The sequence below is a fragment of the Protopterus annectens genome, chromosome 1.part1 (assembly GCF_019279795.1).
Source record: "Protopterus annectens isolate FY-2018-M chromosome 1.part1, PAN1.0, whole genome shotgun sequence".
Taxonomy (NCBI): Eukaryota; Metazoa; Chordata; order Ceratodontiformes; family Protopteridae; genus Protopterus; species Protopterus annectens.
The window spans coordinates 1,993,560,563-1,993,588,442 of NC_056726.1; the positions used below are offsets into that span (position 1 = coordinate 1,993,560,563).

Below are 27,880 nucleotides of genomic sequence, written 5' to 3' on the forward strand. Positions count from 1 at the left end.
AAATGTCCAGATTTTTATATCATATTTTTGGTCTGTTTCTCTAAAATGTGTGGATTTCTGGCAAATCATTAAGAATTGAATTCGGAAAATAATGACAGAAATTTGAGTTTTAGACTTCATATCCTTTATAAAATTCATGCTAATGTGAAACCTGTTATTCTGTCAACTTTCTAAGTTTGTAAAAGCAATATTTAAAAATTGCCCCTATTTTTGGGCATTTGCCCCCCCCCCCCCCCCATTTATTATGGCTTTATCCAGATTTCTTGCTCTAAGAGGTTGACAGGTATGTTAACATAACTTTTTTTTTTTTTTTTTTATGGCGAGTACATAACTTTTGTATCTTGGCCTGTCATAAACTATACTATGCTATGCAAGGCCATCCTCAAAGAAGTGCTTCTGTTCCTTCTCTGTCTTCCCATTAGGGCTCAAACTCCACCCTGGGATTTATATTTAGTCCTAGAAACTCTATCAGATCTCAAGTATTTATCCTGCAAAGTAGTTTTCTTTTAGCAATCACAAAAAGATTACAAAAGAATTTCAGAAGTAAATGACTTGTCTGTCAGTGCTCTGTATTTGATCTTTCATAAGAAGAGAGTCACTTTAAGAACCAACCCATCCTTTATTCTCAAGCTGGCCTCTAAAAGCAATATTAACTTGTCCATTAATCTTCCAGTGCTTTTCCCAAATTATTCCATCAAAGGAAAGTATCGCCTACATACTGTAGATATCTACTGAAGTGTGTCATTGTGGAAACCACAACCCAAGCTGCGGAAGCCCTTACAAATGCCTTCTATGAACACCTCCAGGACTGCATGGATCAGGCAATCCCAAATAAAACCAAGACTCTTTCCACAAAGGGCAAACGTCCAGTCTGGTGGATCCCAGCCATTAACAAACTTTACAATAAGAGGAGAAAGCTATTACATGATAGAACAAAATCCATAAAAGGGAAGTCACCCCTGATCATTATTAGTAAAAAAATACGAGCACTCATAAAATCAACTAAGGCCAATTTTGAGAGAAAAATTGTCATGGATTCAAAGGACAATCATAAGGCCTTTTTCAGCTATGTTAGGAACCTGGGTGGAAACTCCCAGATATGGTCAGAATTAGTCCAAAATTATACAAAAATCACTGAACCCACAGACATTGCCAACATACTGGCAGACAGGTTCAGTGCAAACTTCACCCCTCTCTCCCTCCCTAAAGGAGAGATAACTATCCTAGCAGAGTGTAGCCTCCCAGACATCTCAAATGCGCAAGTGAAAGCTGCTCTCTCTAAAGCTAAAAACACAGCATCAATGGGACCGGATGGTGTCCCCGGCTGTGTGCTACACGAGCTAAATGAGGAATTAAACCCGCACATAAGGCAGCTGTTTAATCTCAGCCTTACCACAGGATACGTGCCCAAGGAGTGGTGTACGGCAACTGTGGTCCCACTCCACAAAGGCGGTGCCTCTTCGGACCCTGGTAATTACCGCCCCATAAGCTTAACAAGTCTAGTCTGCAATGCTATGGAGAGGATCATAATGGAGCTCATAAACAAAGATATAGGGGACTTGCAGACATTGGACCCGACCCAGTTTGGCTTCGTCAAGGGCAGATCATGCCTTTTGAACTTGGTCGACTTCTTTGAAACAGTCACCAAGGCCATTGATGAGGGAAAGGCAGTCCATACAGCCTACCTTGACCTTGCAAAGGCCTTCGACACAATACCCCACTCGGGTATTGTAGAAAAACTTACCAGCTTAAATGTAAACCCATATGTCACAAGATGGGTTGTATACTGGCTTAAGGACAGAACCCACAGGGTTAGAGTTGCTGGCGCTATGTCAGACTCCAAGCCGGTCACAAGTGGTGTCCCACAGGGCTCGGTCCTTGGCCCCCTATTGTTCGGCATCTACTTCTCAGAAGTACAGGCCAACATGGGAGGACTTTGGCTGACAAAGTTTCCAGACGACTGCAAACTGGGCGCCATAGTGGAAAGTGCATCGGACACGGATATCCTTCAGAGGGGACTCACGGAAACAGATAGCTGGTGCCAGAGCCATGGCCTGAAGTTAAACGCCAAAAAATGTATAGTCATACCCTTCGGGAAAAACGAGGTAACCCCAAGCTACCATATAGGTGGCAATCCACTAAGCACAGAAGAGGTTATCAGGGACCTGGGGACCCAGGTTGACAGTGGCCTTTCTTTTGACACTCACGTTGCTAAAGTGGTTAGAAAGACCTTCTACATTGCCCACCTGATCATGAAGGGTTCACATCCAGATCTAGTGAGGTCATTGTTCCCCTGTACTCTTCACTTATCAGACCAATGATCGAGTACAATGCCCCATTCGGGATGTATCTCACCCGACATCTGCAGCAATTGGAGAGACCCCAAAAGTTCCTCACCAAAAGGATAAAGGGACTCCAAAATCTGTCATATGCTGCCAGATTGAAGAAACTCCAGCTCTATTCAGTTGCATACCGTCTGCTCAGAGGTGACATGTGCCTGACATACAAGGCCATGTCCAACCCGGAATTAATGGACATGCTCCACCTCAAAAAATCCAAATCCACCAAAACCACTAGAGCAAGCGACTTAAACCTTAGCATGGATATAAATAGGACGTGCTGGAGGGATAGATTTATCACTCAGAGACTCCCTATGCTGTGGAATAAAATCCCGGTCCATGTGAGGCAGAGCACCTCGCTGGCTCTGTTCAAGAGAAATCTTGACCTGTGGATGGGAGATCGTATGTTTATCCCGGGAATCATCTCTGTGTCACTGCTGGACAGAGGCACAACAAACTAATGGGCACAGTATTTTTTCATATAAGGGGTGGCGTAAGCCACAAAAATTTGGGCTAGGCTTATAAATGCCTTAGGGCAGATAGCCTAGTATAAACCTATGAACCTATGTCTACAGGCAACTCATATTCTACTTATCAGAACCAAAGCCTACAGGAAGGACAGTGAATTGTCTTTCTCATTTGCTTATAAAAATGATATCCACAGTTTCTAAACAAACCCTACAATTATCTGTCAGATTGTATCAACTTTGTCTACCCTACCAATAACAAGACCCTTATTGTAAAACATAAGGCCCATTCTGCAAGATCTATGGCTTTCCACAGCCTTTTTTCGAAATTCTTCCATTTATGACATTTGTCTTGCTGCCATATGGCCTACATTCCACAACATTTCCAAACATTACAAGCTAGCCATCTTTTCCAGAAATAGAGATGCCTTTGGTGTTTTAGTATTCAGAGGTATCCTATGAAGATTGCACCCAAAATCTCAGGTAGCTTGGGATTCTTTCCCAACTGTCAGATTGGACAGACTAATAATATAAGAAATGGACATTATGTACTTACCATAATGCTGGATATTTTTCATCCAAGCCCATCCTTCCAATGTACTATCCATGCCTCCACCCTCATTGAAATTTTCATAGGATGATACTAGGCTATTGGCCCAGAGGCCCTTATAAGCCTAGTCAAGAATTTCACTCAAGTTCCCACAAAGTCAGCACCTGTTTCCCCTGTCCAGAATAGTATTGCTGTTCTCCTGGTACATGTAGTCACTATGCGGAAAACTAGATCTGTAAAGGCAGGGTTACAGGGGATTGTGGGAAAGTTTGTTTGAGTTCAAAGCACTAGAGAGCTAGCTAATGTCAGAATCAAGATCCAAGTGTTGGGTCAGTACCCATAATGGCCCAGCTGTCATATTGAATGACCTTGGATGGAAAGGATCCAACATTATGTTAAGTAAAGTACATAATGTCTATTTACCTATACTCATTTTATTTAAATGTTTACTTATGGCATCAGATTACTACACTCTAATTGATTTATTGCTCATAGTTGTGTGTATCTGTAAGTCAAACAGCTGCACCCAGTTTCATTGCTTCACACTGGCTTGTGAATCTCTGCTGTATTCTGGAAGTCTCTAACAAGCATAACAATATGCTATACTTTTTTCACCATTACTCCAAATCTTAGTTTACACAAAAGGGCTGGTCCAGTTTACTCTAGCTATTAGACTCGAGGCTTAAGGCACAGCATCTAAAACTTTCCCAGGCCACCTAAATCCTCCCTTTTCCCCACAGTTTTGAGTACAGTAGAATTCTTCTTTAGCCCATGAAAGGTGGAACATAAGAAAGGAAGAAAACAAGGGATACAAAAGTTGTCTGCAGCAACGTCCAAACACCTACTGAAAGGCAGATGAGAGGAGTGAGGTCATAGAGGAAAGTGGACTTTGCATACACATTAGTCATTATAGTAAGTACATAACTTTCATATGTGATGGAACTGGTTCATCTTTGCCTAGTACAGAAGTTGCTAGGTAGGTCATTGCAGAGGCTCTCTTAAAATCTAGCATCTCCAGAAAAACCTAGACTGAATATATTTAACCTAAAATACCTCAGAAGATGTCATCTCTGGAAAGACCTTCAGATGCCTCACAAGGAAAAGGGAGACTAATACTAATAATATCTCAATAAGAATATCAGAAGAGATGACTATTGTCATCATTTTATACCCATAATGTGGGATACACGGAGGAGAGGAGGATAACAATACCTAACAGTTAACAGCAATCCCAGTTAGCAGCTATTGCTTAAGAAGCTGTACCCCAAGGGAGAAATCCTTGGAGCACCCCCCCCCCCCCCCGCAATAGCTATTGTTATCTAAGACAGCAATCCAAGTTAACAGCTATGGCTTGTGGAACCTAACCCCAAGTATGAAATCTTTAGAGCCCCTCAACATCACAGTGCAGGCTCTACTTAGCTGGTGTTATCTAAGGTATGCCATAGGAATCATAGTCCGATGTGGTTTACATACGTAGCTGCACAAACAACTGCTTGATTGTAATAAGCATAGATGTTCTTCATTTAGGTCAATGTTGCGATAGTCCTGACTACTGAGATCTCTACAGGAGTGAACCCAGACATCTGGCCCAAATTCCAGATCTCAGAACACTTCCCACTGCAGGCATGGCAGACACAATCTCAGGAGCATCAACACATTGCCAGTACAAAATGAATATCCACACACTCCATATAAAATTCTTCTTGTTGCAGTCCAAAGTGTATGTATTCATCATAACTCTGGCATGTGCTTTCTGGCATTGTTTTAGAGCTCAGCACAAATAAGTATTCCACTAGGGAACATTTATTTCTTTTTTGTACTAGTCTTTATATAGTTTTTGGTTAATCAATAGATATTTCTTACTTGTCATTGTTGGCTATATGTTAGGACCTTAAAAATGGTAGATACCTCCCCCACAAAGATTTTTATAATCACTGTTTGTTTTGTCTAAGGTCAGAGCATAACACTGAAGAATGTGGGGTCTATCAGGGTCGTCTAGTATGTGATAGTATCAGCAGGTTTGTCCTCAGCATCAGACATCCTCCCAAAGAAGAAACTTTTGAAAGAAAGGACAGAAAGGGGTTCAGACATTCAATATCCAGGGTCAGCTTTAGGGTGTAGGCCCCAGTAAGGCACTTCTTGAGCTCCTGGACAATGTGCCTTTTTTCTGAGGCCTGTGATGAAGCCCCTTTGAATGCCATCATACCAAGCATGACCTACCATGCTGATAACAGGAACTGGCTTCTCCAGATGCCTGCCCCCAGTTGCGCATCACAGAAGAAGATTTTACAGTTTATAGATGGGAAGACAATATTCCCATTATTCTTGTGAGGGAAAAAATTATGATTTGTAAAGTGAAAAATCAGGCAATCCCATGTAAGGCTAAGAAGACGAGGCAGAGATCATCAGGGCCAAGCTCTCTGCTGGCATCTGTATTTCAGATGCAGGGCAGGTCTGCTACTCCTTCCCAACTCCAAACTCTCATTAAGCAACAGATCATACTTGCACAGGAAATTTCACAAGCTTTACAAAGCCTGCAACCAAGTATGGATCCATTTCTGTCTGAAATCCACTGCAGAAAATGAAAAAGGAGGCATTCTTCTAAGGTAGATGTAGACTCCTCAAAGTGTGAGTGTGAGATACTTTCTAAGATTTTTTGTATCTGGTTTACATTTTCAGTTTTCTGCCTTACCCTTTGGGCTGTTAACAGGTCTAAGAGTGTTTGCAAAGTATATAGTACATGTAGAAGCTCATTGTAAGCTACAGGGCATTCACATATTTCCATATTTAGACAACTTCCTTATATTTGCAGACTCTTTCTGGAGCTATTAAAATCTCTTTGCTAGGTAAAGAATCCTTTTTCTCAATCTGAGATTTCATCTGAACCCAGATAAATTCTCTCATTCCATCTCACAGGATAATATTTCTAGGATGTCTCTTAGCTGCATCTCTAATGATGGCTTTTCTTCCACAAAACAGAGGAATTCAACAATGAATGGTTTCTGATATTTTTCAACCAGACTCTAACTATTGCTAGGGAATACCTCAGGATTCTAGGTGTCATGATTCTTTTAGCCAGGCTTCACATGAGAAACATTCATTGGTTCATCTAATCAGTTTGGACCCAACACCAAAATCAGCATCCTCTATCTTTTCAGATCCCAGTACTGGGGTTTTTAAAATGGTGGATACTGTGATAGGTGTACCAGTTGTCTGTCAGCCCAGATTTCCTTTTTTTCCCTTCCAGCTCCTACTGTAACTACAGATGCCTCAGACTTTTCTTGGCGCTCTTTATCCAAGGAGGTGAAACTCTTGTGGTCTGCGAGACATGCAGGAAAACTGGAACACATGAATGTAAAATAATTGATAACAATGCATGCTGTCAATTACTAAACACTGTATGGCTTCTGGGCCATCAACTCATAATCACATACAGAATTACAGTGATGTGGTACATAAACAAACATGCAGGAACTAAATCTAACCCTATTTGCAGACTAGTTATGGTAGCCTTGGAGCTAGCAACTCAGTGCAGTGTATGCCTCCAGGCTACTTACCTCCCATTAGAGCAGAATGTTGTAGTAGATAAGCCAAGCAGAATCAGGACATTTCAATACGAATGAAAGTTGCACTTAGGGTCTTCCAGGAATTGATCCAGCTGTGGGGATCTCCAACTACATCTGTTTGCCTCCATTCACAACAGACAATTAAGGAAATGCTGCACCACTGAATAGTGGATGTTTGAACAGATCACCGTTGTAGTACAAACACCCTCCCTCCTTTCCCCTTCTTTTTGTTGATGTTTATTGCCAGGGTGTGTTTTTTTGTTTTGTTTTTTTGCCATTCCTTTCTTTTCCTGACACATTTTTATCTGTCAGAAGTATGGCATACTTGTTCTGAGGCAAGAAAGCTCTGAGAGTTTGGCACCCTAACCACTATCTTGAAATCACTATCCTCAAGCTTTACAGCAGTTAGAGCATGTGGAAAGTATCCTAAATTTTTGGTATCGAGACGGTTCTTTGATCCTTGTCAGGATATACCTCATATACCTTCGGCTACCACAGCAGTAATATATTAGAACAGTTACTGTTATGTTAAGTTTACATACACAACTGTACTTTCATCAGAAGAAGAGAGTCACTCTGATGAAAAAGGCTTGGATTATGCCTCTTAGAACCCTTCTTTTTTGATTATAAGTCAGATGTGGAAGTTATTCTTTTCTCTGGCTCTCTCAAAGAAAATTTCTTTTATTAAGACAAGTACTGAGATGAAATAATTTTTTTCAACTGGGAAGGGAAAAAATATCTGACATTCAAAATAGATATTTTACTTTCTCAATGTGGAGGTTCCTAAATTGGTAGCTATGCCTCCAGTGCTTGGATCCCTAGAATATGTCACCTTAGCAGCTTCTCTTACCCCAGAATCTTAATGTCTGGCTGATTAAAGGCCAGAGAAATTTTAAAGGATGTAGGATTCATACAAATATCTTTATAAAAAAACATGTTGTTGAACCTGTTATTTAGGGAGCTGAATTAGTTCTTGCTCCTAATTTTCTTCCGAGTGATAAGGAGAGCGAGCCTGCATGTCCTCCCGGTGTTTGAGTGGGTTTTCTTTGGGTGCTCTGGTTTCCTCCCACATTCCAAAAACATGTAGTAAGTGGATTGGACACACTAAATTGGCCATAGGTGTGAGTATGCATGTGAGTGTGTGGTGTGGAAGAACTACCGTAGCAGGGCTAGCCACTTGGCGGTGTGAACCTTTGCTGTAGATGATTGTCGCTGTTGAAGTGACACCCCAACCTCATTTGCAAAAATGGGAAAAAGTGGTTGTGGATGGATGGATGGATGGATGGGTGGATGGATAAGGAAAGTGGAGCCCTGACAGGTTTGGTGAGTATGTATATACTTCTACAATCCTGTCTTTTAGGGCTATACATTGTCTAACACAAATAATTCAATTCCTTTTAGCTATGTTAGATACTATGAGTCAGAAGATTTCTGAGATTCTTAACCAAGACATGAGTTCAAAGCTTCAGGAAATGATTCCGTCTGCCTTTTAAGGTGCTTAAACATTCTATAAAATGTGACTATAATGGCAGTGAGATACAATCTAGAGAAGCTGCTACTGACTATGCCATCTGTACCAATGCTTGGTTAAGGCTCCAGCCTTTACCAGAAGGTACTGAATGCTCATCTGGACAAAGAATTGCTGTTTGGGTCTCACACATCTGAAATCTTCAAAAAGATGGAAGAAAGGTGAAGTTACCAAGGGATAAAACAACTCTTTCTCAGATACATAGACATGACAGAAATTACTCTACAAATCCAGGTCCTTTCTTCAAAAGGAATCCAAATCTAAACATCAACAATCAGGCAAAGGCCAGTTTAAGGAAAAATGGCAACAGTATTCTAAGATTAAGACAACTGAGTTCTAGGGTTCCAACAGTAATAGAGATCACACCTAACTATGCCTGTTCCTTTACAGCTGCCCTTCCCCTTCCTCTTCATTTCTCTAGAAAAAAAAATTCTCCCATTATTACTGGCAAACTTTCTTGTTGCTCCCCATTATAAGAAGCAGTGACTTCAGATTCCTGGGCATTAAGTCCCATAAGAAGAGGTTACAAGCTTTAATGGAATTTCAAGCCAAACCTTTTAGATATTCCTCAGCATTCCCAGAAATCAGGAACATCTCATTCCTTCCATTATTTTGAAACTTCTCCTCTTAGGAGTAATAGAATAAGTACTTCCACACTGATGGTGAACATAATTTTATTCAAAACTATTTCTAGTCTCTAGGAAAGAAGCACACTGGTGGCCAGTTCTTGACCTGGCCAGACACAATTCCTTTTTGAGGAGTCCCTCTTCAAAACACCCTTCAAATTCTACTGCCTCTTCTGCAACCAAATCCTCTTTTGGTAGCAATGGATTTAAAAAATGTTTGCTTATACTTTATTATTCATAAGAGTTACAGAAAATACTTAAGATAATCCAACTTGGGCTCACAATACCAGTTTACATCTTTGTCCTTCGGGTTTTCTACAACACAAAGGGTGTTCACAAAACACCAGGTCTCAATTAAAGCCTTTTGCAGGCTTCAAGGTATTCACATCTATCTTTACCTGGATGATTATCTGATTCAATATACTTCCAGTTCAGAGGCACTAAAGGCTTTGGAACCCTCTCCCCAGTGAATATTCTTCAGAATCTAGGATTCACTGTCAATATAAAGAAATCTTCACTAATTACCTCATCTAGAGTGGTTCCATAGGCTGCCTAATAGATACTGCATTGGAAACAGCCTTTCCCCATCTAGTCAAAGCACTGCATACAAAGGTGCTTTCTGAATCAGGTCCCAGTTATAGCCTTTTGCAGGCTTCAAGGTATTCACATCTGTCTTTACCTGGATGATTGATTCAATATACTTCCAGTTCAGAGGCACTAAAGGCTTTGGAACCCTCTCCCCAGTGAATATTCTTCAGAATGTAGGATTCGCTGTCAATATAAAGAAATCTTCACTAATTACCTCATCTAGAGTGGTTCCATAGGCTGCCTAATAGATACTGCATTGGAAACAGCCTTTCCCCATCTAGTCAAAGCACTGCATACAAAGGTGCTTTCTGAATCAGGTCCCAGTTATAGCCTTTTGCAGGCTTCAAGGTATTCACATCTGTCTTTACCTGGATGATTGATTCAATATACTTCCAGTTCAGAGGCACTAAAGGCTTTGGAACCCTCTCCCCAGTGAATATTCTTCAGAATGTAGGATTCGCTGTCAATATAAAGAAATCTTCACTAATTACCTCATCTAGAGTGGTTCCATAGGCTGCCTAATAGATACTACATTGGAAACAGCCTTTCCCCATCTAGTCAAAGTACTGCATAAAAAGGTGCTTTCTGAATCTGGTAAAACATGTCTACTTCTGCAGGAGAATTTTTAAAAGCCCTGGGATTCACGGCTTCAATCATTCATGTGGTTCCTCATGTCTGGCTTCATATAAGGAAATTCTAGTGGCATCTTAGGTCATTGTGGACCCAACATCAGATGTCTCTGTCAGTAAATTCCTGTCATTCCTTATCTGGTTTAGGACTTACTTTGGTGGGCCAAACAGATAGACTCCAGTCTGAGGGTCCCCTTTATACAGCCTCTGCCACTACAGAGCATTACAACAGATGGCTCAGACTTTGCATGGGGGTGATTCCAATAAATAAACCAATGTTCTGGGTGTATGGAGCCCCTTGCTCAAGAAAAGTCATATCAATAGTAAAGATATGACCATCCTGATCAATGGCCTCAAAGATCTGCACCACTTGTGGACACCAGATACTCTACAAGTATTGAAAGGCAACACCACAATTATGTTCTTCATAAACAATGGAAGCAAAGTCATATCTCCTTTGCAGACTAGCCATGATAGCTGGTAACATGGCTATTCAACATAATCTGTTTCTGCAAGAATTCTACATCTCTTCAATTTTGGACAGAGTGGCAGCTTCTCTAAGCAGGTCCAGGACAATCTGCAAGCATAGATTTTAGAGAAGTCTTCCTTCAGCTCATCTATCAATTCAGAGTTACTCAAATAGATTTGCTTACATCAATACAAAAAAGGAACCTGAATCTATTTTACTCCAAAACATCTTGCAAATAGGCAATGGCAGTAGATATCTTCACAATAACCTGGAAGGCGAAGTTTCTGTATGCCATTCCACCCTTTCCCCTCATTCCCAAAGTGATTCAAAAGAAGGGACAATTTGAGAAAACTGCTGATGTCCTCCTTTTGGCCAAGACAGTATTGGTTCTCTCTTCTCAAGAAACTGCCCAGTGGTTGTAACAAGTCTCTTCCTCTCTAGTGGAATTTACTTATTCAGCTCAAGGGGTCACTGATAACTCAGTTCAAGGAGTCCCTGACTCATCCCAAATTATAGATTCAGAAGCTCACTCTATGGATGACATGATTTTAATTCTTTTCAGTCACCAGTTTTCTCGGGATGTGTTGCAAGTTTTAGAGTGGTTAAATAAGTTAACAAAAAATCTTATGCATCTAAGTGGAAAAGATTTTCTGTCTGGTGTCCAGCAGTTAGCGCAAATTATTAAGACCACGAGCTGTTAATGAAATACTTCCTGTGGTATAGGGTTTGATTCTTTCAATCTTCATTTGCCTGCTGTGTGTCCTTGAACAAGTCACCTAACTAGACAGTGCTTTGGGCCATTTGGGGATTTGGGCTAGGCTCCTTAATTGCCTCCTGGACTGAATACATGATTATCTATGAACCTATAAAATAGAGGACGGTAACCCAATGCAGCAGAGCTGCCACTTGTCCTTTGCTATCTCTGTGAGTTGCTTAAATCTGTCTTACTGTACGTTAATATCAAGGTATATCTTTCAGGTAGTTCTGCTTTTTTGCCACTGGATTCTCCTCTTTTATCTAACTCTAATTTGTTCAAACTGTTTTTCAAGGGAGTTTCCAACATTATACCTTCAAGAAAAAGTGTGTCCCCCTCCTTGGGACTTGAACTTTTTATTAGAAAAGCTAACTTTTTCCTTTTGAGCTGCTAATTCTTTGAAGTTTGTGACCTGGAAAACTGTCTTGTTAGTAGTTTTAACCTTAGCTAGAAGAGTTTGTGAGTTGCAGACTCTTTGCATGCATTCTTTTTTGTGTTTTCATAAGGATAGTGTAAACCTTTGAACCATGTCTTCTTTCATACCAAAGTGGTTTCTGAATTTACCTGTAATTACACTATTCAGCTACCCGCTTTCTCTCCAAACCATCAAAACAAGAGAGAAGAAATTCTTTGTTTATTGGATGATCATAGACATTTCTGTTTTTTACTTAGAAAAGACAAAATACCTGAGAAAATCTGACAAATGTTTGTGTTCTTTGCTGGGAAGAAAACAGGTATACTAGTGTCTAAACAAACTGTTTCCAAATATCTCTCTAACACAGTTCTCTTCTTGTTATACAAATCATGGTAAGTGGCTACTGGGAATAGTTAAAAACTACTCTACCAGAGCAGTAGCTACTTCAGGGGCTGCAATACAAGAGGTAGACTTTAAAACCAGTTCTTGATGCAGCTGCTTGGTTCTCAGCCCACATCAAACTATAGTCTACAAAACAAATGATGTTAAGTTGTCCATCTCGCCTTCATTCTTGCTGGATGGGTTCGGAGCCGATCCTCGGCTCTGACTCGGCCACTCTAAAAGCTCGAGAGTTGGTTCCACCGGCTCGAGGCTCCCCTTATATCCCACAATCTGAACCAAACAAAAATTGTAGTGCAAACCACCAATATACCTTCGGTACCACCAATGAGCGTAACACTTCCAGTAGACACCACGTAATATCTTTCAAACCAAAAGTTTAATCCACATAACGCCAAAACATGAAATACAAACGGAAATACACAAGGACACGATAAACACGACTTCCCAGTGCTGTAGTAGTGCTGGATAGAACAATCAAAGCAACTCTAACTTAGCACCGGAGGACATAAAAGACGCCAATAGCAGTTTAGCGCTTTCAACCAAAAAATACTGGTCTTCCTCAGAACTGCATATGTAAACAATCTACCAGTTTATAAAAACTTGTTGGCGCCAAAAATTGTAAACCGCCTTAAAGGCGCAACACCAAAAAACACACATAATATACAAAAATATATAATATATAATGTAATATATGGTAATACCCGCTTGTTTTGCACTCAGAAACATTGATATATTAAAATTAAAATCACACATATTGTTCTACCGATAAAAAATAGTCGTAACTGAAAAGTTACAACAACACAACATACATTAAAAAATTGTGTAAAACCTGATGTGTAAAAAAATCTTCATAAATATACTCATAATATGCTCATGAGTATACCACACAAATAATTAAGTGACTAATCCTATGAAAAAATATATATATATATATGGACTAAATCTATAAAGGTGTTGAATATATTAAGTGTATGTGGGCTAATGCTATTAAGGAAATATAAATAAGCAAGTTAGTTCAGTTAAAATAAACGAATAAAACCAGTATTACACAGACCATGGTACATATGAATTGATGTAAATAGTAATATAAAAAAATATAAATGATGTGAATAATAAATGTAATATATTAAATTGAATATTAAGTTGTATAAAACAAAATTATTTGTGTTAATGTTAATTTCTTAGTAGTGATGCACTTTATAAATTAACAACCAATTGACATTACAAGCTGAACTAGATTGAAATTGATTAAGTGATTGTTAACATGTAATATATACCAATATTTCAAAAACATTTAAAAAATTGTGTTAAAACCATTGTCTAATAGAAAATATATATATATATATGCACAATATATGTTAATTATAAATGTTAAAAATGTGTACGTAGTCTTGTCATAAAACATGTGTTGTGAATTGTATAATATGGGGACTTTTTCAAAAAAAGTATAATAGATGATGGTTGAACAAATAAATTCTAAAAAATATGTGTATGTTAATCATCATTATTTTAACTGAACTAACTTGCTTATTTATATTTCCTTAATAGCATTAGCCCACATACACTTAATATATTCAACACCTTTATAGATTTAGTCCATATATATATATTTTTTTTCATAGGATTAGTCACTTAATTATTTGTGTGGTATACTCATGAGCATATTATGAGTATATTTATGAAGATTTTTTTACACATCAGGTTTTACACAATTTTTTAACGTATGTTGTGTTGTTTCTAACTTTTCAGTTACGACTATTTTTTATCGGTAGAACAATATGTGTGATTTTAATTTTAATATATCAATGTTTCTGAGTACAAAACAAGCGGGTATTACCATATATTACATTATATATTATATATTTTTGTATATTATGTGTGTTTTTTGGTGTTGCGCCTTTAAGGCGGTTTACAATTTTTGGCGCCAACAAGTTTTTATAAACTGGTAGATTGTTTACATATGCAGTTCTGAGGAAGACCAGTATTTTTTGGTTGAAAGCGCTAAACTGCTATTGGCGTCTTTTATGTCCTCCGGTGCTAAGTTAGAGTTGCTTTGATTGTTCTATCCAGCACTACTACAGCACTGGGAAGTCGTGTTTATCGTGTCCTTGTGTTTTTCCGTTTGTATTTCATGTTTTGGCGTTATGTGGATTAAACTTTTGGTTTGAAAGATATTACGTGGTGTCTACTGGAAGTGTTACGCTCATTGGTGGTACCGAAGGTATATTGGTTATATCCCACAATGCTAGGCGGTAATACCTCAGATCTCGTTTGCCGCTACAGCGATCGAGGTGTGTTGCTTCAACCGGCTTCAGGTTAGTCTAGAAAAACAGTTTAAAAGTTTATTAAACCCCTTTTAAATTAGTCTTTTGTTTAGAATTCCCTTAGTTTAGTGGATTTTTATCCCTTCCTTCTTGTTCTTCACCCTCTTTACCACAAGAACTTATATGTTCTTCCCTTAGGCCTTCGGGCCCTTCCATCCTCTCCTTGTAGTGGAGTGTATGTGTTCTTGTAGGGATTTTAAAACTATCTGATTTTATTAATTTAAAATTATTAGTTTATTTTTAGTGAGTAGTGTAATCGGTGTGTTTGTGCTTGTGTGTGATTGCACTTATTCCTTAAAATGTCTAAGGATTCGAAGGTCTCAGGCTTCAAGAAGTGTGACTCGTGCTGTCAGAAGATGTCTCTGACAGACGGTCACACTTCTTGTGTGTACTGCCTGGGACCTTTACACCTGCAGGACTCTTGTGATGTATGCCATGGCTTCAGCCCTAGAGTCCTGCAGGAAAGAAAAAATAAGCTCATTTTACGAGGCTTATTAAAACCTGAGGGTCCCCCGACTGTTTCTTCGGGTAAACCTTCTAAGGCTTCTAGATCGTCGGCTCCAGCATCTGAGTCGACACCTAAGACGTCGAAGTCTGCTACAACATCGGCTCCGGCTGGAGCCGATGAGACTCGAACTCTTATTTTTTTGGTTCCCTCGGCTCCGGCTGGAGCCGAGGTATTGGAAATCTCTGAGTCGGCTCCGATAAGACTATCGGAACAGACAACTAGGAAGAGGTCTAGGTCACCTTCTCTTGGCTCCGTTCATTCGGCTCCAGCATCTCCCTTGCTGTCTGAACGGAGCCATAGATCTCACTCCTCTAGGTCATCGAGACTTTCTGACCATGACCTTCAGAGGGTAGTGAGTCGACTTCTTAAGTCCGAGGCACTGGCCCAAATGCTTCAGAGCCCGACTCATCAGTCGATGCTTAATCCTATTTCTCAAAATGTTCCTCCTCCGACTCCTTTGAGTTCGGAGCCGGGGTGTTTCGGACCCGAGACTGTGGTAGCGTCGGAGCCGATACAATTGTCTTCGGCGCCATCGTCGGCTCCGATTTCTTCTTTGGAGGAATCTCGGCGCCGGACTTCCCTCGTCGGCTCTGAGGGGGTGAGTGGCATCGGACCCTTGTCCGACCCCGCTCTCCCTCTCGGCGCTTCGGCGCTGGTGAGTTTGGCTCCAACATCGGCCTCGGAGCCATCACTGTCGGTGCCGAGGGAGGTTTTCAGCTTTTCGGAGCGAGGACCTCTGGCTCTGCCTGACAGGGGTGTTTTCGAGGTCATGCGGAGTGTGTTGGAACCTGGTTCAACTCCACAGTCGGCTCCGTCCGCCCCTCCCTCCTCGGTGCCTCAGGTAATTTCTACTCACTCCCTCATCCCAGACTGCAGAGAGCCAGCTCCTCAAGAATCCCCTGTGGGGATCTCATCCTCTTCCGAGGCCTCTCCTGAATTGGCAGGGGAGCCCCCTAGGAAGAGAAAGAGCAAGAGGAAGCACACAGACTCACCTGAGTCTGTCACCTCTGACACAGATTTAGAGGATTCCGAAGGTTCCCCCCGTTCCCCCTCTGAAGATGTCTCCTTTGCAGACATCCTGGAGATCTTAAAACAGAGAGGGAATTGGCCAGCCCTTAACCCTTCGGAGGATGAATCTGTGTATCTTGAGGCGTTCGGCTCTCGCCCTTCCACCTCCTGGGTGTCCCCCCTCCTTTGACCCCCTTATGCAGGTGGTAGCAAAAAAGGCTTGGACGGCTCCTGACTCTGTGGACCCCACCCCCAGGACACCTTCAAAGTTTATTACAGCACCAGCAGACAAGCAATTTCTGACTAAGGGAGTTTCTGTGGATGCTATGGTGGTAGCTGCTGCCACCAAGAAGGAACTAGCTGATCCTTCAGTGCCTGTCCATCCCCCTAACAAGGAATCTAGGTCTATGGACAGGTACGGGAAGCGGATGTTTTCGTCAGCGACCTTTTCAATGCATTCGCTGAACTACCTCTGTCATTTCACACGTCTTCAAAGAGACTTGATCAAGGAAGCGAGTGAGATGTTAAAGGATCCAACAGCTGCGGGTTTTCAGGACAAGATGAACGCTCAGCTGGCTACCCTCAATTCGATAGCTAACTCCTCCATGCGCCTTCTTTCATATGCGGCTGATGGAGCGAGCAGAGCCGCAGGTACAGGTGTGGCCTTACGCCGGCATGCCTGGATGCGGCTATGCAATTTTGCGGACCCCTTTAAGACGTCTTTCACTAATTCCCCGTTTGATGGATCGTCCCTTTTTGGTCCTCAAGTGAAAGAAACCCTGACAAGGTGCGAGACTGATGGCAAAACTCTTTCTGCCGTCGGAGTCCATTTTTCTACTCCTTCTAGGCCTTACCCCAAGGGCCAGAAAAGTGGAAAGATGTGGTTCCGCAAGCAATCTCAAGGGGCTTTGCCTGACGCACAGAGTCGATTCCCCTCTAGAGGCAGAGGGGGGAACAATAATGTTAGACGCCGCCCTAGAGGCAGGGGGGGTCCGCAGAACCAGGGCAATCGAGAAACCTTTTCCGATAAGCCCTTTCAGCATCCCTGAGGTGTTGCCCGACTGTCCACCTTCGGAGGCAGTCAGGGGAAGACTATCACTGTACCCAGAAGCCTGGCGATCTCTAACTCAAGACAAGTGGGTACAGTCCATCATTTCCGAAGGCTATTCCATTCCGTTCTTTCGCATTCCAAATCAATCAAAAAAGTCCCTTCCAGATGTTCCACCCACTCAAAGGGAACAAGCAGCGTTAGAAATATCAAAGTTGCTTGCAAAAAGAGCCATTCAGCCAGTTCCAGCAGACCAGCAAGGATCCGGAATCTACTCCAAATTCTTTTTGGTTCCAAAGAAAACAGGGGACCGGAGGCCCATCTTGGATCTCAGCATCTTGAACAAGTCTGTCAAGAAAACAAGATTTTGGATGGTCACGTTGCAATCCATTCTACCCCTATTGGGGAAGGAAGACTGGATGTGCTCTATAGACCTCCAGGATGCGTACTATCATATAAAAATGAACAGACGCTCCAGGAGATTCCTCCGCTTCAGGCTGGGAACCAGTCACTTTCAATTCAGAGCCCTGCCCTTTGGACTCACCACAGCCCCCCGGGTGTTTACCAAATGCATGGCAGTGGTTGCCTCTCACCTGAGACGTCAAGGATTCCAGGTGTTTCCATACTTAGACGACTGGCTCCTTACATCTCCCACCAAGCATCTTCTGCTTCTTGCCAGAGACTACACTTTTCACATATTTCGAAAGCTAGGTATCTCAATAAATTGCGAAAAGTCTGTTTTGTCGCCTTGTCGTGCTATTACCTTCATAGGCGCAAATCTAGACACAGTCAGCATGTCAGCGAGACTCACAGACCAAAGGATAGTGGACATACACAAACTAGTCTCTCTTCTTTTCCACAGCAACAGAATCAAAATCAGACTGGTCCTGAAAGTACTGGGGATAATGGCAGCTGCTATCCCTCTACTTCTATTAGCCAGATTTCACATGAGAATCTTACAATGGATGCTCTTCACACAATGGTCATACCAACAACTTCCGATGTCCCACACCATTGTGATAACGCAAGCATGCAGGAATCATCTTCTTTGGTGGATTTCTTCCCAACAGCTCTTCTTAGGAAGACCCTTTGTCCTTCCCCCTCTGGTTGCTACTCTGACGACGGACGCCTCCCTGATCAGGTGGGGGGGGGGCATTATCAGGGAAAGAGAGTCCAGGGCATATGGCAACCTTACGAACGCCACTTGCATATAAATGTTCTAGAGATGAGAGCAGTGCTTTTAGCGTTGCAAGCCCTTCAAGACTCTCTTCCGCTGGGAACGATAGCAATACAGACAGACAACATGTCTGTAGTGTGGTATATCAACAAACAAGGCGGAACCAGATCCTACCCCCTATGTCGAGAGGCACTCAGACTGTGGCAATGGGCGATTTCTTCTCAGGGGTTTCTGATTGCAACGCACATCCCCGGGAAGTCCAATGTCATTGCGGACAAATTGAGCAGAGCTATTCTCATGCCTCACGAGTGGTCTCTGAAAAATTCAGTATTGGAAAAAATTTTTCTGAAGTGGGGCCAGCCTTGCTGCAACCTTTTTGCTACTCCCCAAAACAGCAAGTGCAGAGATTATTTCACCCTCTTTCCTCTACCAGGCCATCCCAGCAGAGACGCTCTAGTCCAAGTTTGGCCCCGGGGACTTCTGTATGCATTTCCTCCCTTCCCACTAATCTCTCAAGTGATACAGAAAGCCATCGCTCAGAAAGCTTCCTTGATCCTCATTGCCCCTTACTGGCCTCGACAGGTTTGGTTCCCTTTTCTACACCATCTTCTGTTGGAGCAACCCTGGCATCTGGACCTAGTTCCAGATCTTTTGACCCATCAGTCGGGTCAGTTATATCGCTCCCTTCCCTCCCTGAACCTCACTGCTTGGTTCCTCCAATTCCAACCCTAGCCAGGCTTCCTCTAATATCTCACTCAGTTCGAGATATTTTAATAGCTTCCCATAAATCCTCCACTCGGAAGATTTATCTTAGTAAGTGGAAATGTTTCTCTTATTGGGCACAAGGAAGGGACATAGATCCTTTCACTGCTCCCATTCAATCGGTCCTTGATTTTTTAGCCGAACTATTCCACGCAGGTTCGTCTCCTTCTACTCTTAAGGTTCAATTGGCAGCTATATCTAACTTTCATGTGGGCATCTCGGATTCTGCCATCATGTCTCACAAGCTTTGCAAAGCCTTCTTGAAGGGAGTTTTTCTTCTCAAGCCTCCTATAAGAAATCCTCCTCCTTCTTGGGACCTTAACTTAGTTCTCACATCTTTGATTCTTCCCCCTTTTGAACCTGCATGTTCCTGTTCAATGAAATTGCTATCCTGGCAAACACTCTTTTTGGTAGCCATTACTTCGGCTGGAAGGGTCTTGGAGCTTCATGCACTCTGCAATCAATCACCATATCTTTTGTTTCATAAGGATAGGGTATCCTTACGGACCAACCCATCCTTTTTACCCAAAGTAGCCTCTGCGACAAACCTAAATCAAAACATTGACCTTCCTGTGTTTTTTCCTAACTATTCTAACAGGTCTGAACAGAAATTACATTGGCTAGATGTTCATCAACAATTAAGGTATTATTTGGATAGGACCAAACAGACCAGAAAAGCTGACCAATTGTTTGTTTCTTATGCAGAAGGCAGAAAGGGCCTTCCAGTTTCGAAAGTATCACTCTCCAGATGGCTTACATCCTTGATTTCCTTTGTGTATGAGATTAGGCATCAAAAGTTACCTAACAAACCTAAGGCTCATTCAACTAGAGCATTGGCTACTTCTATAGCTTTCCAAGACAGGCTGCCTATTGATACGATTTGTGCAGCAGCTACATGGGCTACTCCTCACACTTTCATTTCTCATTATAAGTTGGACTTAGCTTCTAGACACAGAGCTAACTTTGGTTCCACTGTACTCAAGAGTCTGTTCCGATAGGCCACCCGGGACAAGGTGCTAGGGATGCGGTCCCATCCAGCAAGAATGAAGGCGAGATGGACAACTTAACATATAGAAGTTATGTTCTTACCATAACGTTCCATGTTAGTTGTCTTCTTCTCGCCTTCTTTCTTGCGTCCCACTCTCCTTCCCCCTAGCCTGGACAGACCTAGAGGAGTTTGATTGTGACCTTTTCTTCCTACCACCTCTATTGTATATATGTATATACTGCACTATGTATATATTCCTTCATCAGGTTTTAGGTCACCTTCTTTCTGTCATTTTATAGAGGTGGGTTTCCCCTTTCCAGTGTTTCTGGATTTCTTCTTGGCTGGGCCTAGCTTACAAACGAGATCTGAGGTATTACCGCCTAGCATTGTGGGATATAAGGGGAGCCTTGAGCCGGTGGAACCAACTCTCAAGCTTTTAGAGTGGCCGAGTCGGAGCCGAGGATCGGCTCCGAACCCATCCAGCAAGAAAGAAGGCGAGAAGAAGACAACTAACATGGAACGTTATGGTAAGAACATAACTTCTATTTCAGTCTTGAGCAAAAAACTGGATTTGCTATGAGTGTCCTTCATTCCATCCTAAATTTTAAAAGAGCAAAAAACAGATGTTCAGTCTTGAGCAAAAACTGGATTTGCTAAGGGGTTCCTCCATTGCATCCTAAATTTTAAAAGAGCACCAACTTACTCCACCCATTCTGATCTAGGTCTGGGTATAATCCTGCTTGCTAAGAATACTGCAACAGTGATCTAAAAAACATAGTACAATTGTGTATGTAATGTAACATAATGGTAGGTGATCAAATAATCACTGCTGCATTATCTTTACCTTCCCTCCACCCCCTTTCAGGGTATACATTTGAAGCTTTACTTTGTGGTGCGGTGGGGTATTCCTTAACTTCTTTCTCGCCTCACCCTAAAACTTTTTCTTTTCTCAAAAAAAAAAGAAAAAAACTGTCTTTAATATTTTGTCTTAGGATTCTGTCTTTTCCTTAGGAAGTTATTCTGCTAGCCTATTTATTCTTTTTCAAAACAAGGAAGGTGTGAAAATGCTGTGGACTTGCATACCCCTTATGAGGTCAGGCTGGCACATTGTCTAGGACAGCTATATGGCTTGTGGGGAAGGATTCTGATCTTTAGAAAGCTGTCTGGATGGACCTTTATGAAGAAAACCCCAGATATTAAGAATGCAGTGACAATAATCTGTTTGAATGTCTACCATAATGGTAAGTTACCCACTCAATCATACTTTCTTATATTGTATATACAAGTTTCAGCACTGCATGTTTTCTGTTAGTCTGCATTGTGCACTTCTGTGCAAGTTATATATCGTGTACAGTATCAGTGTACATTTTATGTGGGGCAAAATCTATATATGCTAAAAAGGCTGATGAGTATTTAAGTGCTGTTAGAGGGAAGTGGAATGTAAGCACTTTGTATAGGCTTATACTGTAACACAAGAGTATTTAATTTGTTTTTACTGGTGTTGACAGACTTAAGGAAGATGCTAGAGGCTGAGCTCATGAATTGGAGTACTACTGGGTCATTAATACTGCTGTGTTGTTCAAACATGGCTCAGATTTTATATATATATATATATATATATATATATATATATATATATATATATATATATATATATGTGTGTGTGTGTGTGTGCGTGCGTGCGTGCGTGCGTGCGTGTGTGTGTATATATATATATATATATATATATATATATATATATATATATATATATATATATATATATATATATATATATATATATATATATATATATATATATATATATATATATATATAGGTCTACCTGATAACACCAACACGCCAAAACACTGACAACGAAATAACTGACACGACAAAACTGAAAGTTCAAAAACACGAAACTTCACATGCCCGACAAACCACAATCCCGACAATCAACAAAACAAATACCTTTCCTGGAAAACACACACACAACACAAGCACACCAAAAACCTAACAAACCTACACTAAACCTTACATACACAACTATCTATACACTAACCTTAACCCTAACCCTAAGGTCCGTCCCTATCGCACACTTACCTTACCCGCACCCTAACCCTAACTCACTTAATCCACCCCTTACCCTTAAGTCTGTCACTATTGCACACTTACCTTACCCACACCCTAACCCTCTTAATCTGCCTCTAACCCTCAAGTCCATCACTATCACACACTTACCTTACCCTCATCCTAACCCTAACTCACTTAATCTGCCCTTAACCCTCAAGTCCTTCACTATCACACACTTACCTGACCCGCACCCTACCCTAATGTCAGTCACTATCACACACTTACCTTACCCACACCCTGACCCTAATGTCCATCGCTACCGCACACTTACCTTAACATGTCAGTGTTCTCAGCGTAGGGATTCTCAACTTTCAGTCTTCTCCATTGTCGATGTTCCGGTGTCGATGTTCTCATTGTCAGTGTTGTGCACTTTCGGCATTTTCAGGTAGGCCTATATATATATATATATATATATATATATATATATATATATATGTGTGTGTGTGTGTGTTTCATATTTCTGTTTATTCGATACATTAAGTTATCAAACTTTAAGCATATACATTAAACTACACTAAAACTTTTTTATAATTCTAATGGTTATATCAGGTGTTTTGTAATCGTGGTCTTATTGCTATAAAATTGTTGATTGGATAAAATTTGCTATGATACTGAAGAGGCTCATTTACACAGGAAAACTAGTCCGTGTGTTTTGTTTCCTCCAGTTTTTAATTATTATCATTATTATTATTATTTTTGTTTGTTTTATATTGCTTTGTTTATTGGCTTTTTCAAGTGTTGGCTTCATTGATCTTTTTATAGAATGCTCTTACAGCAACTGGAATCACGTGCAGTTGTTTTTATGGATTATTCACAACTACAACCAGGTACCAATCTGGGTAATATTCTAAAGATATAAATAGGATGTCTTCATGGCAGATGACAATTGGTCCCTGTGTCTCAATTTGTCATCAAGAATCATGCTCATATCTTGAGCCTGTGACAAAATTATAATGTATTGTCCTTGTATGTAATCACGTGAAAAGGCAATGGAAGATATGAAGTGCAAGTGGTGACACAGAACAACAATGTCTTTGTATTTTTTGGGTTAAGCTTAATGTCATTCCACCTTAACCACTGATAGATGAGTCCATGTAGTCTTAAGGAGTGGTAAAAAGTGGCACTTGTTCCTTACCGCAGTAGAGCTAATGCTAAATAACATCAGCTTATAACTAATAATACATAGTTCCCCAGTAATGACTTCCTTTAGAAGTAATATGCTTATATTGAACAACAAAAGAACTAGGATAGATCAGTGAGACATGGCAGACTGTTGATTGAAGTGAGTGAAAGAATTAACTGCAGATGCCGAACCCTGTGAGCAATGAAAGAGGTATGATAAAAACTAGTCTAGTACAATACTTTTAAAACCACAATAAAAGTTCAAGCAGATAATAAGAATCCCATGGATCAAAGTATCAAATGACACTGAAAACCAAGTAGCACCAAGACAGAATACATTTGTTGATCACTTGCCATGAAGAGCTCATTACCACATCTACAAATGTAGTCCCATTCTTGTGCCTTGATTTAAAACTGGACTGATAAGGATTTGAAGTGCATTAGATATAAAGCAGGAATGCATTTTTGTACAGGTCATTTTGAACAACCTTCGCAATAAATTGAAGTTTACAGACTGGGAAGTAATTTACCAGACTATTAAGATGCAGTGATGATTTGTTTCTAAGTGTTACTGGTTTTAATAGGATTATGTAGTTGATCTTGATTTTGAAAGAGACAGCTTTATGGTCACACCTTACCAGGGAGGATGAGACATGGGGAGGGGAAGGTGCAGCATTTTCCCATATTTGTAAGCATAAGGTCCTGTATATTGGAACCTGTAGTGGGTGTACTCACCATTTGGTTAAGGGTGTTTGTATTTACGAAGTGCAGGCAACTCTGTGCCTGTAGATTTGAGGCTGTGTATGATTCCCAGTCTATAGAGGGGTAATTAAAGTCTCCCATGAGTAGGGTGTTATGTTGAATGGTAAATGGCTCCAGTAGGTCTAAATATGCATTGTGAGCTTCTTGATACATAGAGGGTGACCTCTAGCTGGCTAGGATATGGAATGGAATTTTGTCTGTTGTGATCTTCATGTGGAGGAACTCCAGCATGCCATCATGTGTGATTACCCTAAAGGTATGTCCGTTATTTATGTATATTGAGACACCTCCTCCTTTAGCCCTTTTTTGTGCAACTACTAGTCTAAAAGTGTGGAAGGCACTGAATGAAACCTTGCACTCTGAGTACTCTCTGCTGCTTTAAACCATATCTCAGTAACTGCACAGATGTTTATATTTTCAAGTGTAAGGAGGGCGTGGAGGGAGTGTAGGATTTTGTTCATGCTCCTGGCATTGAGCAATAACAACTTGAGGTTCAGTTGAGTTAATTTTTTTTGTCGGTAGGTTTGTCAATTCGGCACGAACTAAAAAGGGGATGATAGGAGTGGATAAAGTTTTAGCCAGTATTTCAAAGTCTAGGAGGGAGCAAAACAATGTGGTCTGTTAACCATGTCCTCTCAAGTTGACAAATACTGGATCTCTTTAGAATGACACCAGAAAGACAGTCATTTGTTGAAATTAATCATGTTTTTGCTCATATTGTGGCATCATCCTCAGTGATGGTAATATGCTGCTCAATGCTAGGCTTATACCAGCCTGAGACACACAACCTGACAGCTCCATAATGTCTGTCTTCATATAGTCCATCTCAGGTCATTTCCATGTAGATTCCTAGAGTTTGTAAATTCAAACACCCTGGACCAGTTAGTGCATATGCCTACTAGATGTGGCATAATGACTTGAGTACATATATGATTTGGTGGATTTGAGCTCCAGATAAGCAACAAACAGTTATCTTCTCCTTGTTCAGCCTGGTTAGAGAGGCATCATTATATCTTACAAGGGAGTCCCCTATGACAGTCCTGGGAATTGTGTTTGCTTGCTTTAGGGGTTTAGTGTTTGTGGTTCCACTGAGAGTGACAGTATGTGTAGTATTAGGTGGTGATTTCTGGGGTCGTTTGGGCTTGTTGAGGCATAGTTTTCACAACGAGTTAGGGGATCTTTGTTGTTTAGGAGGATTGCTTTTAAGTATCTCAACATACATTAGCCTATGTGTGTGTTGTGTACTATGTAAGGTGGGTGCTGTGTGCATGGTTTCAACAACCTGATATACACTTTTATGCAAGGGTTTAGCCTCCAGTGTCATTGTGTAAGTGCACCTCTTGCATACTGTTTCTGCCTCCTTAAGGATAAGTAGTTGTTGGTAAACAAGAGAGAATTGCTGCATTGTCTTGATGCCCATATCCACCAAAATGGCTACAGAGAAGTTAGGAAATTGCATATCCATACTGTCCAGTCCTTTGATTTGTGAGCTACAAGGGGGTTGTGTATTGGGATTAAAAGGCTATTAAGGGTGCTTTATCAGAGCAGATTATGCTAAACAGTACTAAATTTTACCAACTAATTTTTACATAATACTGACTTCAACTAAATCTGTAGGTATTTTCACTTGTTCTTTGTGCTTCTCTTTAGGTGAAAATATCTGGATAGTTTTGGATGGACCAGTAGATGCAGTTTGGATTGAAAATTTAAACTCTGTGTTAGATGATAATAAAACTCTCACTCTTGCAAATGGTGATCGAATTCCCATGGCTCCTACATGTAAATTGCTCTTTGAAGTTCACAATATTGAGAATGCATCTCCTGCTACTGTCTCGAGAGTTGGCATGGTCTATATCAGTTCATCTGCTCTCAGTTGGAAACCAATATTAAAAGTGAGTATAACAACTGGCCTCATTTCTAATTTCTTTGTTCTTTTGAAATAATATTATTATCAGATATTCATGTATGTTTATAAAAAGAGTCTTAAACTGCAAATCACTTCAACACAATGTTCTTTGATCCTCACTCCTCAGCCTCAAAGAATCTGATTGTACATTTTGCATGTATATAAGATGCGAAAACTCACAAGTTTTAAGTATTAAAACAAGGAACTGGGACTTACACTGTATTGCTAATTTACTTAGATATAAATTTAAGTGCAGTATTAGGATCTGTGGCAAAATACGTATGAAGACTTGTATATTTTGAAATGCATTGCCTGTCAAGCACAAAAACTTTTTTGTCCTTCCAGAAGCAAGCCTTTACCTTTAATACTACCTTTTGGGTTACAATTTTTATTTAACTAAAATTTTATTTTAAGGGGAAATGAAAACACTGAGGTTTTCAAGAGAAACTTAATTCAGACAGACTCTGCCACAGAATAGATTGCTGTGTGGGAAAGTCAGATTCCTTTGTTTGTCTTTGTTATATTGTTTTCTATTTTGATTGCAGTCTGTATTTTTATTGCAGTGTTTTAAAGTCATGTAAACTCTGCTAGTAAAAGCTCTGCTTATGACAGAAGACAACACTATGCCCCTTTGTGAGTCATGGAAATTATAACAGGTAATTACTTGGGAACTGTGAAAGGAGCTAGAAACAATAATTTTAATTTAAGCAGAAAGCAGACATTTCTATGTTTTCTGGGAAAGATCACTCACACTGACAGTCATAGAATAATGTGATGTGTGTGAAAGGCAAATTTCTTGTTGAATATTCCTTGTTTTGTTTTCTTGTTTGATAGTAGTGTGTATTTTTATTTTAATGTGTTAAGGTCCTTTTCACTTGCATATTAAAAGTTTTGCTTCACCCAGATGTCAAAACTTTGTCTTTTGAGCCATAGCAAGTAGAAGGAGATAACTACATATGAACCAAAGGAGGAACCACAAAGTAAAAATGTTTGTTTAAAGGGACAATCCCAGTGTTTAAAATTCGGGTCCACTTTTAAGTTGCAGAAGCCACACCCACTTTAACACGTCACTCTCATTCCCACCCACGGTGTCATCTTACTTTTAAACATCCTTTAACTCCGCAGTTCCAGTCTTGTTTGCGTTCCCAGGATGAACTAGTCTTAGGTTTTTCATTCCTTTCTGACTTATATTGGATTTTCACTTTAGAGCTAACCGCTTGTTAGAGTGCCAGTTCTGCATCTTCATTCTCATCCATACTTGGCTAAAATAATACATGTAACCACTTTTATATTTCTTATTGTTAAGTTTTACCTTCGCTCAGATGTTGAGTTGCTCCTATTTTTATGGCGGTCAATAAAGCCTGAAGCCTTTATCTCTTTTTTGCAACCTTTGATAGTAATCCGTTTTAGCACACTTTAATTAAGAAAACATAATGTAAACATAAATGAATCACTTTACGAAAAGAAATACCGATCACTAACATCTTACATGACTTCAGCCTATAATCACAACTGTTCTGTTTCCATAGAAACGCATGCAGGTGAATCATCTGCCTCATCGGACTTGGGAGTGTATTCGTTTTTATAAAATGTGATTTTAGAGTTTAGTAACTTATATCACCGAAAGCAATTAATGCTTTGGCTTAAAGATTCTTGACATAGGCAAAAATGGCAGGAAGGGAAGCAAAGGTACATGATCACAGACTACTTTTAAATGTTACTCTAATCTGTTTAGAAAGCTAATAGAATGGCACGACGTGCTTCAACATTACATATAAATTTCTGTACAAGAAGACTTGTGAGACTTTTTACTCAATGCAAGTGAGATCA

General features: G+C 40.4%; 1 protein-coding gene across 1 annotated transcript in view; it reads left to right on the forward strand.

Annotated features, from left to right (window-relative positions):
• Positions 1 to 27,880, forward strand: part of LOC122816787 (dynein axonemal heavy chain 8-like) — a 9,517,065-nt gene that overhangs the window by 8,819,030 nt on the left and 670,155 nt on the right. The window contains 1 exon segment of the mRNA XM_044089814.1: positions 25,795 to 26,036. Coding sequence (XP_043945749.1) covers positions 25,795 to 26,036 — 242 coding nt within the window.